Genomic DNA, 18737 nt, shown 5'->3' with positions numbered 1-18737 from the left:
AAATATATGGGGGTTTGATTTGTATATTAATACGGGATTATGGGAGGCGTGATAGTTTTGAATACTTTTGGGAATTGTGTTTAAAAGAAAAACCTTCTCAAAATGATGATCCTTCGCTTCCTTGTAATCGACGTATACCAAAGAAGTATGAAAACAATGAAGCCACCTCACCGCACGCTTTCAAAATCCCAAAGGAGTACTACAAGGCACTTTACATTGAGGTTTGTGAAATGGTGCAATCTTGCATTGTTGGGCAATTTACATCAACTGGAGTCACACAGATCATTGCAGTTGAACAAGAGTGCTTGCATCATTTTATCAAACAGAGGTGAAACAAATTTTGAAAAATCAACTGAGTTTTCAAAAATAACCTAGACATTAAGAGACTGCGTTTACACTTGAATATGTTAGCCAGTATAACTAATGAAAAAACAAATGGTCTTTAAGAAAAACATGCGTAAATTAAATTATCTTTTTACGAAAATACTGTGCGTGTTTGTATTTATTTTTTCCCTTTTTCAAAGCCAAAAAATATGTGTCAGGCTTGTCGAGTTTTCGGGGTTCTAATGTTGATTATATGACTTTAAAATGCTTAAAAAAACTTTAAAACTCACCATTTTTCATCTAAAATTTAGACAATTTCCCCCGTTTTACTCCCCTCCCCCCGGTCCATTTTTTTTAAAAGTCGGCGTCTCTGGGAGTGCCCTTCCATTCAAGTCAAGTGTCCTTCCTACCTTATAATATCAATGCCTAGTTACGGCACTGCACAGCTCCCCATAAAATAGAACAAAAAATCTCTTACTAAGACAAGTGATATAATTTAAAAGTTAAACCAGAAAACTTGTAAACCAATTTTTAGATTCTTTTACTTCGAAAATGCCGTGTCACATACTGTTTGTTTGTTAAAATTATACACACCAGAAAATATGGCATTTTCAAGGTAAAAAAAATCTGACCTTTCTTGGGGGGAGTTCCGAAAGATTAAATAACCCCCTAAACCCCCGGTGATGTCCGGCCCCTCCAACAATTTTTGCAAGTCGGCGCCCCTGTAACACAGCTCTTATAAGTCTGCTCAGCTTTCATCTACTTTATCTGTATTAAAGGAGAATGTTTCAAGATAATATGCACAGGGAACCAACCATTCACGTCTATGTTTATCATAAAATAAATATAATCAACAGGCACCTTATGTGTTCATAAACAAGGAAAAAATTGTTTGTCAAGCAAAATTAAAAATTTTTACTAGTTCAAATTAACATTTTAACTTAAAAGTTAAAAAATATAACACTATACATATTTGCATCACTTACAGGCCAAAAATTATCTTTAGGATTGATCTGTTGCTTTTTTCGGCCACTATCTTGAAATCGATTGAGCTCTTGTTTTAAACCTAGTACAGCACTGAAGAATGAACCAAACTGAAAGAGAGAATAATAATTGAAAGTCAAACATATAAGTTATGCTTTCAAAAAGCTGAATAAAATGCTAGTAGGAACACAATAAAAAGATTTCAGCAGTTTTCGTTAAAGTCATGTAAATTAAAACCCACTAACTAAAATAACTGCCATAAATAAAAAAGTATGATAAAATATTGTGGGAAATTAATTCATTTGCCACTTTTTTCTTACATTAATCACCCACTTAAAATATTATGAGTCTCTTACAATAATAACAGTTTTTAATGAAAATTATTATAAAGATACATAGGAACAGAATAATACAAAAACGTGCATGAAAACCACCTACCTTAGTAGCAGTGATATTAGAATTTCTAGCAGAGCCATACTGAAAGGGAAAAAAATTTTAAAAAATCCTTTTTAACAAAATGATTATTAATGTTAAATAAATATAAGAAATAAATACAATTTACAAGTTTTTTTTTTTTTTTTTTCTGGTTGCTGAAACAAAACACTTACTTCATCAGGAATCTGTGGTGAACTATTAAATCCGTGTTTCACATTTAGGGCAGTTAGTTCATCCTAAAGGGGAAAAATATTTTTATGCATCAGGATTATTAAATTCAGATATGGATAGCATTTTTTGGAATATTTTATAAAATACAGCTAGGAGATGAAACATTCAAAGCTATGTCTAGGTTTGAACATGAGCACATTGAATATCTAATGGGTTAAATTTTTTTATGGAGAGGACATTTTTTAAGTTATTTGAATCTCAAGCAAAACTGGAGGTTAGGGCAAATTACTACTTCATTAGGGTTGGAAATAGAAAATTTTCTTACTCCAACACAAATTCCCACGCAGCAAGGCCGTAGCTAGCAGGAAGGGGGGGGTATTACATGAAATACACTTGTAGAGATGTAAAAGTGTAGGTATCTGAGTATTCTGCCGTGCTAAGCACAGATGTGATATCTGCAGTAGACATCAAAATGAGAAATTGATGATCAAAGTTTTACATCTTGTTTCTTTGATTTATGACTTAATTAAATGCTCAATTTGCGGTAGTTGTTTCGTAAATAACTTATCTAAAAACCGTAAGAGAGTATTTTTGTAAACATTTTAATTTAAAATTAATAAATGTAGCTACGACAAATTTTATTTTCAAAACCTTTTCATATACTAAGCTATTTTCACCGTAAGTGACAATTACTAGGCATTTTTAGGGGTATCTGCACAGATACGACAAAAATAGCTTAGTAAAACGTGCTCAATGTATCATTAAATAATACTGAAAACATCTGCTTTCTTTAGACTTAGCTGTTTCGCTTTATTTTGTTAATGCAAATCTTTTGTTAATACAAAAATCTAACATAATCTACCTTCTGAAAGACACCATTTTCAAAACTCCGGACAGTTAAAACTGTAATCCATAACAATTTTCTGTTTTTTATATTCAAAGAATGTGTTTTCTTTATAACGTTTTATTTTTTAGATACATTTTTAGCGAGCATGAAGATAATTTTGACAGCAGACGATACTTAAATAAAAATATTACTGGCCGTAGAATGAAATGCGTTTTTTTTTTTGCATGAAAGAATTAGATATGAATATTTCACATGCATTTCATTTTTTAGAATTTGCATTTTAAATAAACATTTAAATAGCAAAAGCTGAATATTTACTTTAACAATTATGCAAAGTTGTATTAGTTTTTATTATCAACCTGTATCAACTGTTCAACAGTAAACTAATTTCAATATTCTGTGTTACAATAAACTGCTGCATTATAAAATATGCTGCTTTGATAAGATATAAAAGTGGTAACTGCGCAGATACCACTTTAAAGGCTTAGTCAGGGTTCATACCCTTTAGCAGAAAAAAATTCAAGCACTTTTCAAGTACTTTTCAAGGTAAAAAATTTTGTTTTCAAGGAAATATCATAAATTTGTACTAAAAATATTGTATGCAGATTTCATTTACTACAAACACATAGAAATAAGGCAATAATACAAAAAAGTATAGGAAAACAAAATTGTTTTTTCTACAACAAGAGACGCTTTGATGAAAGATCTACTGCGTTGAAAGTCTTTCTGAAAATGTTTGAAAAGTTCGATCATAAAGAGAAGCAGATACCAAGAGGTTTAATTTTGAGGTTTTTCAAAGGTTGCAGCAGTCAGAGGTTTGTATATTTTCCAGAATCAGCAAATTAATACTTAAAAAAAAACCTTTCATAAGTGCTTTTAACTTTTATGGGAAGAAACTAAAATACCCAAGTTCAATGGCATTGCCAGAGAGGAGTTTTTGAAGTCACTCCCCCCCCCCCCCCCCCCGGTTTCAACATTTATTTCCAATATCTATACAGTGGTTTATTACAATATAAGGGCGGTTAGGACAAAAACACTACCCAGAAAGTTATTTCAGTTTGCACTATTAAGTTCTAAAAATATTAGGTTTGCAAATAATTTATAAGTATGCAAATCAACTATTCGTATGTATTTATTAGCTGTTCAGCCAATAAGGCATTTCAACTGTCCTCGAGTAAATTTAAAAATTAGGAAGTAAGAAAAGTTTATGAAAGTCCACAGTCCAGTCTCTACACCTCAAAATATACAAAAGCAGCTTAAGCAGTGATAAATACTCTGAATGCAAACTTGAGCCTATTCAGCTTTCATTGATTAACTTGCAATAGACAATAAATGTGCAAGTTCAGATTTATAGAGCCATATTTCGAAAGATTCACAAGAAGTTGACATGTATGATGACAAAAGTAGTTTTATTTTGGGAAAAAATGGGTTATTGTTGAAATTAGAATTTAAATTTAGAAAGGCAATAATATTCAGGCGTAATTGTGATTTGTGAGTTCATAAAAAATTACCTGAAAGTTTCAAAGAGCAAAATGGGGCGGGGGGGGGGGGGGAATAATTTTTAAAACTAAGACCCCTATTACTTGAATATACATATGTACAACAATAACTTTTGCTATGCATACAATTCATAAAATAGTTTATTAAGTCAAAATATTCTGCATAGAAATACCATGCCCGGTGCCTGTTGATAACCAGCAACAGGCACTGGGCCTAGCTAGGCTGGTACTGGTCAATTTATTAGATCCAAATGAAGATGAAAGACCCTCCTTAAGCTATCTACCCTTTGCTGATTAAAGCCTCTTTCAGTAAGCTCCAAGTACCCACAACCTTAATGAAGTAGTAATTTTGAACATTTGAGGAAAAGGGGAAAATTGGAGATATAAGGAGGTAAAAGCATAAAAACGAACACTACTGAATTTCAAGTGAATAATCATAACACAACCACCCCTGTTATACACCTTATTTATTTTAGCAGACATAAAAAAATGATGCACTTATAAATAAAATTATATAAATCAACTTTATATTTAAAATACAAACTTTAAGTTAATTTGTTAGGTGCTCAACTGCTGAAATTTAAGTTTTTTTTTTAAAAAATCTGTTATGACCAAAAATTAGGTAAAGATAATCATTCAAAATTGCAAAAATAAATAAGCAAATAATTAAACAAGACCAAGGTAATAAGTTCTTTAACTCTTTAGTTATTAAAATAAAAAAAATAAAATAAGCTAATCTGATGTAGCAGTGTCAAAATAACTACTAATTGCCAAAAATATAAAAATATTTACAAAATGCAAAAGGATTGAAATCTCAAACAAGGGAAGCAAATTTCCGCGAATTAAGTTTAATGTTGTCATGTTTCCCATAAAATAAACTTATATTTTACTGAAATTAAACATAAAATATGCTAATCTACGGTAGCAAATATGAAAATAACATCCGATTAGTGAATATATTTAAATATTTGCAAGATGCAAAAAGATTGAAATTTCAAACACGGGAAGCAATTTTTCGCAAAGTCTGAGTTCGTTCGACGTGGCATGTTTCCCATGAAATAAATTTATTTGTTTTTCATTAAAATTAAACAAAAAATATACTAATCTAAGGTAGCATAATGCGAAACTAACATTTGATTAGCCAAAATATTTAAATATTTGCAGGATGCAAAAAGATTGAAATTTCAAACACAAGAGCAATTTTCCGCGAAACCCGAGTAAGTTCAATGTTGTTATGGTTTCGAAATTAATTTCTTTGTTAATTAATGAAATTAAACAAAAAATAAACTAATCTAAGGTACCATATGTCAAAATATCTTTCGGTTGTAAAAAACATCAAAATATTTACAAGATGCAAAAGGATTGAAATCCCAAACACGGAAGCAATTTTTCGCGATGTTGCATACTGAACACATGTTCAGAAAATCGCATTGGTGAAATACTTTTTTAAAACTTCTAAGCACAATTCGTTGATTTTTGAGAGAATTTAAGCACTAAGAAACTTTTTCAAGGTTTTAAAACTTTTTCAAGGTTTTCAAGCACTTGAAAATGAACTTTCTTTTTTCAAGCACTTTTCAAGGTTTTTCAAGGGCGTACGAACCCTGTTAGTATTTGTCACTTACGTTCAAATTGCCTTAGCAAACTCCACAAACTGTGCAGTTACGACTTTTTTCTTAAAGCCTTTTTTAATATTCCGCGTTCACAAATCGCCAAAAAACTTGACATTTAGGTAAATTAAATTACTATCAACCACCTGGTGATAATAACTCAATTTTGATAAAATGTGTAGATACCACATCTGTGCTTAGCACGGCAGTATTGTATCTCATAAAATTTGAATATAGTGATGGATATTAAGAACTGAGCAATCACTCAGATTAACAGTGTCCAGTTTCAAGAACAAAAAAGTTTAGGCATAGAACAAATCTACTGCTACTTGTCTTCCAATCTCAGGGGTATCCATGTAGGGAGATCGAGGTCATGCCAAAAATTGCGGCATTGAAAGTTTTTGATGGTGTTGTTGTGAGGGATAATTTCTCCTTTCTTGGGGAAGGGAGGGGGTTGTCTTGCTTTGGGGAGGTGGGCTTTGCGATATTTAGGAGGGTGCACCTTTGCTCTTAGAGGAGTGGACACCCCTGCCAACAAGGATGAATACAAGGGATTGTCGATGGGAGCGATCACTCCTCCCTTGAGGGACAATTATAAAAATATATGACCGACAATTTTTCCAAATTGAAGTCCTAAAACGTAAGTGTAGAACATCTTTGATGATGTTAAGGAAAGGAATGCGGTTTAAATCTTACTGTTCAGAATTGATGTTTTAAGGCAGTTTTAGACTATCTTTGGCGATGTTAGGAGGAGGAATCTGGAGGTCTTCCCTACAAAATTTTGCAAAATTTAAGTCTTAAAAACGTGATTTTAGATATTTCAAACAGTGTTAGGGAAAATGATGGGTTCAGTGATTCTTTTAATATTTTTTCAAAACTGAAGGTTCAAAAAGTGCTACTTTAGACAAACTTTGGGGATGTTAGGTGCAGGGGGTTTTGAAAAATTCCTTCGGAATTACTACAAAATTGAAGTTTTTAAAACGAAGATTTAGACTTTTCATGAAGGTTTGGGGACTGCCTTCTTATCCAGATCTCAATATTTTAGTTGTTACAAGATGAAATGCTGTATTAAGAGGAAAGTTAAAAAATTAACAACATCCTCCTTGAAACATTTCTAGATCTGTCCTTGCCTGCCAATCTAGATCCTGCTTAGGATCACAAAGATGGCAGAACCAGAAGTTTTAAGTCATTTGAAACCTGAGAAAAATTTTAAAATTAAGAAAAATAGTATTTCAAAAAGGTAATTTGACAGAGGCTGAACTTTATACAGCCAGCTCTCTCAAGTTTGAAGTTTACAAGTGAAGCAAGAATTGGGTGGATCTTAGAATCGTGCAGATTTTAGTTGGTTCCTTCAAACATTTATATTGTAAAATTTGTTTTCTTTCAAAAAAAGCAACTTATAAATAAATACATTACAATTACATTGTTATACAGTAGATCCTCCTTTTACATAGGGGTTATGTTCCATGGAAATGCCGCTTAAATTAAGACTTAATAGTAGTGTTAAAATAGGGGTTAGGTTCCACAGATAAAAAAAAATTATTCTAGTGATGACTAATTTTGTAATAAGTATATTTTGTACTTATATCGATACATATTATTTCGATAGAAGGTTGCGTGTTCATATCACGTCTGGGTCACCAATTTGTTGAAGATGGTAAAATTATTACACTACTGGCCATTAAAATTGCTATACCAGGAAGAAATGCAGACAACAAAATGATATTTATTGGACACATATATTATGTTGGAAATAACAAATGATTAAATTTTCAAGAAATTTGGGTGAATAGATCCTGAGAAATTAGTACTCGAAACCACCACCTCTGGCAGCAATAACAGCACTTATATGCCTGTGCATTGAGGCATACTGAGATTGGATGGTATGTACAGGTACAGACACCCATGCAGCTTCAACACGATGCCACAGTTTCTCGACCATAGTGACTGATGTTTGCTGACGAGTCAGTTGTTCAGCAACCATTGAACAAACATTTTCCATTGGTGAGAGATCTGGAGTACGTGCTGTTCAGGGCATCAGTCAAACATTTTCTGCACATTACTGGCTACATGCGGTTGTGCATTATCCTGCTGAAATATCGAGTTTTGTAGGGCTTGAATAAAACGTAGTGCTACGGGTCCTAACACATCAGAAATGTAACGCCGATTGTTCATAGTGCCGTCAATGCGAACAAAAGGGGATCGAGATGTGTATCCAATATCACCCCATACCATCACGCCAAGGGATGGGGCACTATGACGATCACAATTGCACGCTGCCAGTGTGCGTTCACCACAATGCCGCCAAACAAAGATGCGACCATCATGATGTTGTACAGAACCTAAATTCATCCCAAAAAATGACGTCTCGCCATGGGTACACACAGGTTCGTCTCTGATCACACCACTGAATGCGCTCCTGTTTGGGATGCAGGTTAATGGTAGCTGAAGCCATGGTCTCCGAGCTGACAGTTCATGCTGGTGTAAACGTCACCGAAATGTTCGTGCAGACACTTGTTGTCTTGCAAACAACCCCATTTCTTGATTCAGGGCTGGGCAATTCTTTGAGAAACAGGACATGGGTAGCAAAAACTAAAATAGCTCGAATTTTTATCAAATTTTGGAGATTTGTAGCAAAAAGTATACACTTTTCATTTATTAGTATTTTTTTTACATTTATGGTTTTTGTAATACCAGACAGACAAGTTTAAACAGGCATCCAGAAGGGTGCAGTTTACATAAATACATATTGAGCAAACAGTTTAAGCTCATGTATAATAAAATATGCTTAATTTTTACTTGTTTGTTATCTGCTCAATACCAAAGAGATTACTTTTAGTAGAAATATTGTTAAAATTAAAAATATATATGTTCTAATTGTATTTATTAATAAATTATAATGATGGGAATTTTTAATGTAATTCCGTTACCATAATGATATTAAAGTTTTCCTTATTCTAAGAATAATGTAGTTAAAAACTAGATGTTCTGTTTTTTCTTAGTGGCACACTGAAGAAGTAAAGTGATGCAAAAAAATTTGTAATATGTTTTTAATTAGTGGTAAAATTAACGGTAACGGAATTACAAAATAGGTAACGGAATTACGGTAACGGAATTACATTGAACTTTTTTATGCATTAATTAACTCCAGGTAGTTGTAATGTCATATATGTAAACAAATTTAGTTCATTTCTTGTTGTGGTTAAGTTTTTTTGTATCTGAAATAATTATTCAGTTTCATTTGTTCTTTCAAAAATAAAAATAAAACGGACATTATAAGTTGTGCAAACATAAAACTATATTTAGTTTAATATACAACTGCTTCTTGGGAAGTAAAACAAAGAACTAAACTTTAAAAAGTTAAGCTGTTTTAATAAAAAGTTGTTGCAAAACAACTCAACTTGTTTGTTTTTGTTTTGCAATAAAAAGAACACGCATGTTTTTTTAACAAGGTGAGCTTTGCCTGGATGTTGTTCTTAGTTATACAGTGTTTCAATTCTAAGTAAGTTTAGTATTATATTTTGTAAATCACAATAACTTGAAAATGGCTTTAACTGCTAAGGAAAAGATGAAGAGGTACAGAGAAAAATTAAAAAGTAATCCTGAAAAAATTGAAAGAATAAAATTTAAAGACAGACAAAGAAAGAAAATGGCAAAATTGAGAATGGGTAAGAAGAAATTGGCTAGTGAAAGAGTGAAAAACAGAATGCGTGTTCAAGAGCACAGAATGAGAAAGAAAAAATCTTCAGAAAATGACACAAACAATCCCAGTTCAGCAAAAATGTCTGTGACAAATTTGATGACACCTCAGTCAATAGGAAAAGCAAAACAGCGTGTCAAGATGCATTTACCAAGATCTCCAAGGAAAAAAATTAATGTAATAAAAGAACTTGCCTCTGATGTTGGATTACTTTGTAAGCAAAGGGAGACAAAACAAACAAATACTCTTGCATTAAGTTCTGAAATCAAAAGTAAAGTAAAAATGTTTTTTCTTGAAACATCATGGGTTTGTCCTGGGAAAAAAGACTATGTAACTGTACAAAATGATAAAAAGAAAATGAAAATGCAAAACCAATTCATGCTTTCAACTTTAAAAGAAGCACATAGTATGTTCCTGCAGCAAAATAATGATGTGAAAATAAGTTTTTCAAAATTTGCAATGTTACGCCCAAAGCAAGTTTTGCTACAGCAGGATGTTCCTCACAATACTTGCTTATGTAAGAACCACGAAAATGTAAGGTTGTTATTACTTGCTTTAGAAAAAGTTTTACCTCAAGTCCCAGTATCATTCAAAGAATTTTGTTCTGTTATTACTTGCAATCAAGACAATGAAAAATGTATGTTCTCTGAATGTAACAATTGCCCTCAGCTTTCCTTTATTAAAGCCTGTGATGCTTTTGAGGAAGTCAAAGATTTGAAAATAGAATGGTATCAGTGGACAACAGATAATGCCAAAGTGCTTAAGACAGTTGAAAACGGGACTGTTGAGAACTGCTTTGCTGCATTAGAAGAACAAGTGCCAAATTTTCTCCGTCACACATACATTAAGAGGAGACAAGCAGAATCTTTCAAATTTCAGAAACTAGATGTCCAAAACAACAGCTCCAAAGTAATTATCCAGGTTGATTTTGCAGAGAATTTTACAACAATAAATCAAAATGAGATTCAATCTTCTTATTGGTCCCACAATCAAGTTACTCTGTTTACTGTTTGTGCTTGGGAAGCAGAAAATGTACACTCCTTTGTTATCGTGTCCGATTATATGTCCCATGACAAATATGCAGTAATAACATTTTTAAAAATAATAATTAAGGAACTAGAAGTTAGACATAAAACAACAATATGATGAGTTAGTATTTTTTTCCGATGGAGCATCAAGTCAATTCAAGCAGAAGTACTTGCTTTGTGCTCTCACCCATCTGAAGAGAAACATCACTTGGGAGTTTTTCGCCACGAGCCATGGTAAGGGTGCTGTTGATGGGATTGGTGGGATTGTTAAAAGAACTGTGTCAACCGCAGTTTGTCCAAAGAAGAGCAAGTACAAAGTGCTGCAGATTTTTATCGTGTAGCTAAAGCAAAATGTGAAAAAATTACCGTGTTATACTGTGAAACAAAGGAAATAGAAAAAAATATGCAAGAGTATAATAAAATATGGGAAAATATTTTACCCATTCCTAATGTGCGTAATGTGCATTATGCTAAAGCTATGAGCGAAGGTGTCATGGAAATAAAAAATATGTCGCTTTCAAGTGATTATACATATCACAATTTTAATCCCAAAAGTTTCTGTGAGCCGACGAGTGAACTTAATCTACCAATTTGTAATGGCCAGTGAGTCTTAGTTAAATATACGCCTGCTTCTTCAAGCAAAAAAAAGGAAACTATACATCATTACGTAGGACAAGTGATGACCACAAAATCTTCTGGGCTACTTGTAAAATTTGTAAAGCGAAATGGGGACACTTTCATCTGGCCTCCACAAGATGACTATGATAATATTCAAGAAAAAGATGTTTTGATGACAATTTCTGAACCACAAATGGATCGCAGGGGTCATTTATCCTTCACAAATGATCAGTTTGTAAAATTATACAATGTAAAGTAAAATGTAATCAATATTTATGCTGCATATTTCTCATTAAAAATAAAATTCTGAATTAAAAAGTAAAAGCTTAATAAGATGTAATTCCGTTACTGTTGATGTAATTCCGTTACTTCCATTTAAATTCCAAATAAAAAGATTAACTAATGAGTATATTTTCAACGACAAATATTTTTTATAATATCACATGTGGTCAATTGAACCACAGAAAAAATAAATAAAATCATGTTTTAAATTCACAGTAATTCAAGTTTGACTTAGCATCACTTTTAACTTTGTCTTTTTTCTGTAATTCCGTTACCAAGTATTAAAAAAATTCTAAAAAATGTATGGATTGTTTGTGAACTATTTCAAATGCAAATTTTGTTTACTGTGCATACACTTGTTATGCATGCATAGTATGATAAATTAAAAAAAATAATAACTTAGTCTAATTCCAATCAAAACTTATAAATTTGCTCTGATGTGTAATTCCGTTACCAAAGAATTGCCCGGCTCGTGACGTGGCTGTACAATCCATTAAGGTCATGCAGATAACATGCCTGTCCTCTCGGACGCTAGTGAATACTAGCCGTTGGGAACCAGCACGGCGATCTGTATTACCTTCCTGAACCCATCGAATTCATATTCTACTAACCGTCATTGGATCTCGACCGACGTGAGCAGCAACATAGAATAAACCGCAATCCCGGTAGGCTACAACTCGACCTCTATCAAAGGCCACTAGACCCAAAAAGCTTGGTGGCCACCAGTGTGGGAGAGGAGTTTTTACTACTTTCATGAAAAAACAAATAAATAGAATTTTACAGAATTACATTTTAAAAGCTATAAACATGCTTTTTTTTTTTCAAAATAAATAGAAAAATAAATCAATGAAAAGTTGGCAAAAAACTGCATTTTAGATGAAATTTACAAAAAATACAATTTTGCTGATAAAATTTCACTTTTCTAGAAAATAACTATTTTTTTTAGACATAATTTCTGGCCCTTATTATGCTTTTTTCAGTAGTTTGCACTGAGATGGCATCCAATTCTGCTTTCTGGAAACTTAGGCAATTAAATTGTGTGCTTCCATTTTACTAACGACCAAACATGGCGAGATAATTTAAGATATGAAAGTAATTTTAATAATTAAAAACCCTCAAAAAACAATAATTTCGATGAAAGAGTCAGTTTTTAGCACATTAGCGTCTAAAGCAATATGGATTAAATAATATTCTGAAGATAAAATTTGAAGGGAAAAACTTTGCATTTTTCAAGAAAATAATTCATTATCCAGGATTGGGGGGGGGGGGGGGGATACAGCACATTTTGTGGAACGTTCAATAGTTTGCATTGTATTGCAATACACATCCAATTCTATTTTTGGAAACTTAGGCACTTAAAGAATCTTGTCTACTTCCATCTTGGAAGTGACCGAATATGGCAACTGCGCTAAAAATATAGATTTAGGTTTTTGAATTTGTAGCATAAAAATAATTATAAAATGTAAAATCCTCATTAAACATCAATTTAATTGAACCGTTATAGCTATTAGCACATTACCGTCCAATGCAATAAGGATAAAATGAAATTTTGAATACAAAATTTTTCATTTCTTAAGAAAACTGTTTTAAATAAAAATATATAAATAAATGAAATGCTTTACAGCAAATTTTGCATCATTTTCATTAGTTTGCATTTGAATAAACATCAAATTCTGCTTTGTTTTTGCAAACTTAACCACGTAAGTACTTTGCCTACTTCCATCGTGTGAGTGACCAAATATGGCGTCTATGTTTCAAACGTAACTGAAAAGTATTGCCGTTCTGGTCAAAAAACGATCTTCCTTGATATGTTTATCCTCAGGTGCATGCTTCCAAAGCGATTTATTTTCTTCCACCCTCTTGAGTTTGTGCATAATTCCTGTTCATCCCAAGATTTTTTTTTTAAAGAACAACAGTGGGTGAAATGGCGACTGAGGACATATTTTTAGGTCGCCACTTTTTCAAACTAGGTCGCCACATGGCGAGCGGCGACTGTGAATCTTGACCTTTACGGTATCCTCAATGGTTTTGCCACCTTTAAAAGCTTTTCTTCTAACTAATTCTGCATTATGTGAGTTTAATAACTTTACTTTTGGAAAGATGCATTCATGCATTGGAACCAATTGCATGAAATGTCTGCAGTGGGCCAGTGGTTCAAGCTCGATTATTAGCTCGCCAAAATGCAGTTATTATGTGTAATTTTGCAATCTCAGGAGTTAGGATTTTGAAAGAGAAGAAAATTTCATTTGTTGTATTGCCACATCAAATAAAGGTGTCAAATCTTAAACTGTGTATAATTAAAACCACATAAAATAAACCCTTGTAAAACGAGGGTCTACAGCATTTACATTTTAGAAGCAATTTTGCACATTTCTATGCAGCAGGGAAAAACTTCTTATTATCCAAGAACCACACCTGATATCAAAACGAATCTTTAGAGAGGGCTGGTATAACACTCAAATATAGTTAAGTTTTTTCTACATAATATCAGAAAGAAAATTACAAACTAAGAATTACTGTTATCATTACAATGAGCTTATTTTTCAAAATTTTTATACATTTTTAATTGTTGTTTTTTGCATAGAGCTTTTTTTTAATGAATCATTTTTTTTAACTTGTTCTTTTGAATGCTTTCAGATGCATCCACTCATATGAATAGGAGAAATCAAAAATTTGAAATGGTGTTTAAAACCATAGATAACTGATTGATGTGACAGTAAAAAGTAAACATTTAAATTTAAAAAAATGAAATTAAAAAAAAATAACAATAACAGCTATCATACAACTAACAAACAAAAATAAAAATATCAAACAGCATTCCTATTTGTTAAAATCAACCCTAAAATTAATTCTTTAGATAAAAATTATTGTGGGTTACTCCATCCCTGAAAGTCACTTTTTTAATCTTGGCAACTATATTTGATACAATATTATTGCTGCCATGTTTGGTCAAAATTATATAGAAACTACTTTTTAGGGGATATCATACATTATTTTGTCTTTTTAACACATATGAGCAAAACAAGCCTCTAAAAAAATTTTAAAAATCATTAAAAATAAAATAATCAGCTAAATTTAAAAAAAAAAAAAGTTATCAAACACAACATAAAAAAAAACCCTATCAAAATAATTTGCCAAAATTAACTTTTAATACTTCATTTTACATGCCAAATTATCAGCTAAATACATGAAATACACCGCCAGCTCAGTCAATTCCAGCCGAGGACTGCAGTTTCGAACGAATTGCACGAAACTGCAGTCCTTGGCTGGAATTGACTGAGCTGGCGGTGTATTTCATGTATTTCCGCCTTACCCCTGGCTATAGGGCAGTAACTTACTGAATATCAGCGAAATGCTCATACATTGAGTCATAAACAAATATTATTAGTTCCTTTAAAATATAAAATTTAGAAAAAGTGGACCAAATATGCGAAGATGCACAAGTAATTTTTCAATTTTTGTGAAGGCAAAATATAAACAAGTCACCATGCCAAGTGATACCTCTGTAGTAGCTAGTAGTTAGTCTAAAAATAAAATAAATTAAATATAAAGATGCTTTAGATGTTGCCAAATAAAATGCTGAATTAAATATAAGTCAACTTTGGATATATCAGGGGCAAGAAGATAATAAATACTCTTAAGATATTTGTTAATTTTACGAAAATACAAGTTTTTTTTTTTTTTTACTTTTCCGTGAGACGAGAAAGTTTAATGCTACCAAGTTAGAAACAGAGAATGTTGAAATAAATAACAATTGAAGGAGCATATTGAGATATTGGTTTGGACAAAAAAAATATTTGCCCTCATGTTTCCTTTATTGAGATATAAGGGCTATTCATTAATTACGTAAGGATGATTTTGGGAAATTTCGACCCCCCTCCCCTTATGTAAGGGTAAGTACGATTTTTCAAAGCCCCCTCCCCCCATCTATCTTACGTAAGTTTTCATTTCCTTTTAAAAAAAAAATAACGAATCTCACATCAGTGAAATCGTTATTAAATTCCCTATTATTAATTATTTTTTAAAAACCTTTTTGTGCCAAGAAATATTTACCAAAAGGAATCTAGATGGCATGTTTTATCAACAAATATTTTTTGCATATAAGGCGATACTAATTAAAAATAGTACATGCCATACACAGTGCGATTCTTTTATTATATTTTACACTATTCATTCTTTGAAAAACAAGTAAAAATCAGCTCATCCTAACATGTTTTTAATAAGTTTTTTACCTTCCAGTAGCCCATAAAATATGATCCCTGCTAAACCACTTGACTGCGTGATATCTTATATAAAATATCGACTTGGAAAATATTATGTAAGAATGGATCTGACCTCCCCCCCTCAAGTAAGGGTACATAGAGATTTTTCCACCCACCCCCCCTCTCCCTCAGGACCCTTAGGTAATTAATGAATGGCTCCTAAGGTCTTCAAATCAGCTGAAACTTAAAGAAGCTTTGTAAAACTTCCGCCGATTTCTAAACCTCAAATTTCGATAATTGTGACACAAGGGAAGATAATTTAAGCATTCAAAAACATGCTTTACTGATACCCTTTTGAATGCTACTTATAAAAAAAAATCATTATAATACACTATTGTATGATTTCCCTTCCCAGAAGCTTACTGCTTAATAGAATTTATTCCTTACTACAAGAGAAGAAATATTGCACCAAATATAGCACTCATGCTGTGCTGGCAATATTCAATCAATCTTGCAAAATAACTGACATTCATAAAGTGCGCAATTTACAAATAAAAATTGGCTTTAATTCATTGTGAGAAAATTATTGATAGTTTTAGTGTTATTTTCACTTTAAAAATATATAGAAGCTCTGTCTAAAAAATTTTTTAAAATAAGAGTGGGGCTTTAAAAATGTTCAACTGTTAATAAACTGCCTGTCGAAGAATTGTCTAATCCGGCTATGTATGTCTATGTCATCAATGTATGTGTGTGGAAATCATATAAATATTAATTTAACAATTTGAGATACATTTTAATAAAATCATTGTTCAACAATGACCCTGATCAACAATTAATTTTCATTTGAATGCTTACATTACATTTTGGCATGAAAATAGTTATAAACAATTATAAATCATATTCTAATTACTTTGTAACATTGGAACAAATTTTACCCGATGCAGAAAAATCAGGGGCTTTTATCGATATATAATTCTAATTTTTGCGAGCATTTTTTGTCCTCATATTAGTGTTTATTGAAAAATATTGATTAAAATTAGAATAAACTAATAATTATTAGTTACTTAATCAGATCGAATATGGTATTGTCATTGGGTTTGAGGTCGCACGAAAATTTTTAAAAGAATCTGATTGAAGGAAGTGGGTGAAATTGGAGTTAGCAAGATACATAGGATGCGAAGTTAATAAAAAATGTGTTAAAAATGAGCTTTAATGCATTGTGAGAAAATTACTGATAGTTTTCCCATTATTTTAACCTTAAAAAAAGTAGCCTCTGTCTAAAAAATTAACTAAATAATAAACTGTGCCAAGAGGATCCATTCCAGATTTGTGATCCATGAGATTTTCCCCCCTCCGGACAAGACTACCATTAATACATCCTAAAAGGCATTTATTCACAATTGGAAATCTAGCAAGGAAAGAAAAGTTTAGAAAAAGTAGGATAAAATTCAAGATTTTAATCAATTTAGTTGGATATGCACAGTACGATGTCATAATTTTGTAAAGAAGTAACACATCTTTGGTGATAATTAGAATGTCAACAAATGATGAAAATAAAATCATGTTTTTGATGAGAGCAAATAGTGTCAGAATGAGGTGAGCTTTATGATTGATCGTTTTAGAATTCAAAAACGATTTCAAAACTCAGCGTATTTTCATGACACTACAGTATAAAACACATTCGGCGATCGCAGTTTTAAGAGTATACAGATGTTTTGGTTACATTAAATCTCTTCCAGTACCTCTTTTTGTTTAGGATCTTGGGGATAGACGTCCGGCGGTCCCAACTTGGCTCTTTTTAGAGGCCTTTTTTCGAAAAGCCAAGAAGACACAGCCATTCTGTCAAATTAATTAAAATATAGGGTATAAATTTTATAACCAATACTTGGTGGTGGCCATTTTTAATGGAAGTCACAGTTACAGTTACTAAGTTGAGAACATTTAAATACTGCAGTATGTGGCTTATCCTTTGTACAATTTTAATGGACAGTATTCACCTGACGTCACTGCGGGTCAAGATCGTCACTGCAGTGTATTGTGGGAACTGTAGCAGACGAAAATCCGGTTCTACAGCGTTTAATAACACTTGCTTTTGTGCGGCTTATAAACTCTTCTTTCTATTTGAAAATGAGAGATTTTTTAAGTTTTTAACTAAGAAACACATTGTAAAAGAATGATTAACAGTTCATTTGATACGAAATACTATCGTTATTATCGTATTTTCATGAGTCTAAAAGCCTCTTTGGTTCCTTATCAGAAGCATGATGAAAACTCGAACTGGAAAAAGATTAGAACCTAGTGAATGGCTAGGAACGCGATAGCTCAAGGCAGGGCTCCGAGTTCGGAGCCACCCGACGACGCCACCAAAATACTCACATAGGCTACATTCGGAAACAGACACCGGTCGCACCGGTGCCACGGCTAGCGTTCGGAAACGATCGATTCGCAGTACGTTTTCAATCAGGTACTCAACCATTTCGACCGCTTGCGGTGGCACCGGTGCGACCGGTGCCTGTTTCCGAATGTACCCATAGAGTACGCGTTGGGCATGTGCTCATTTAGCAGTAAGTCAAAGTCCTGAGGTCAGTCGCAAGCAGGTACGATGAGGACGGAGTTGGAGACTTTCCCTCCCTTTTACAGCATAGAACTTTGGAACAGCTTACCGGAAGAGGTGGTAATGAGCAAGGGAATAGATAGTTTTAAGAGGGCCATTGATCTTCACTTGGGATTGCAAATTGACTAGGACCAGCCTAACTGGGCCCAGAGCCTGTTGCTGGTCGTCACTTTTGTATTTGTATTGTAACTGTAGAGGTGGTGCTGCTATCTATCGTGATTAAAGTCTGACTCCTCCTCAATCGGGAGCTTCAATTTAACAAGAACCGTTCTACTTGCCTAGAATCTATGCTCACTACGCGTTTGGGGTTTATGGCATTAATAGCAACAATAGTAATAAAATTTATTTTCCTGCTCGAGTTGTATCGTAGACCGTTTTTTACTGATTCCGTAAGATAAAGTGTTAGAAAATAAACTCCTATAGAGT

General features: G+C 32.6%; 1 protein-coding gene across 1 annotated transcript in view; it reads right to left on the bottom strand.

The window, feature by feature from the left end:
* Positions 1-17535, bottom strand: part of LOC129227266 (mediator of RNA polymerase II transcription subunit 12-like protein) — an 88348-nt gene extending 70813 nt beyond the window's left edge. The window contains exons 1-4 of the mRNA XM_054861784.1: positions 17440-17535; positions 1917-1979; positions 1747-1785; positions 1311-1418 (exon numbers count right to left, since the gene is read on the bottom strand). Of these exons, the coding sequence (XP_054717759.1) occupies positions 1311-1418; positions 1747-1785; positions 1917-1979; positions 17440-17535 (306 nt within the window). The remainder of the gene's footprint in view (positions 1-1310; positions 1419-1746; positions 1786-1916; positions 1980-17439) is intronic.
* Positions 17536-18737: the final 1202 nt, after the last annotated feature.

This window comes from Uloborus diversus, chromosome 8 (genome assembly GCF_026930045.1).
Source record: "Uloborus diversus isolate 005 chromosome 8, Udiv.v.3.1, whole genome shotgun sequence".
NCBI classification, from domain to species: domain Eukaryota; kingdom Metazoa; phylum Arthropoda; class Arachnida; order Araneae; family Uloboridae; genus Uloborus; species Uloborus diversus.
The sequence above is the reverse complement of the archived record's forward strand: the minus strand, read 5'-3'. Positions and strand labels throughout refer to the sequence as shown.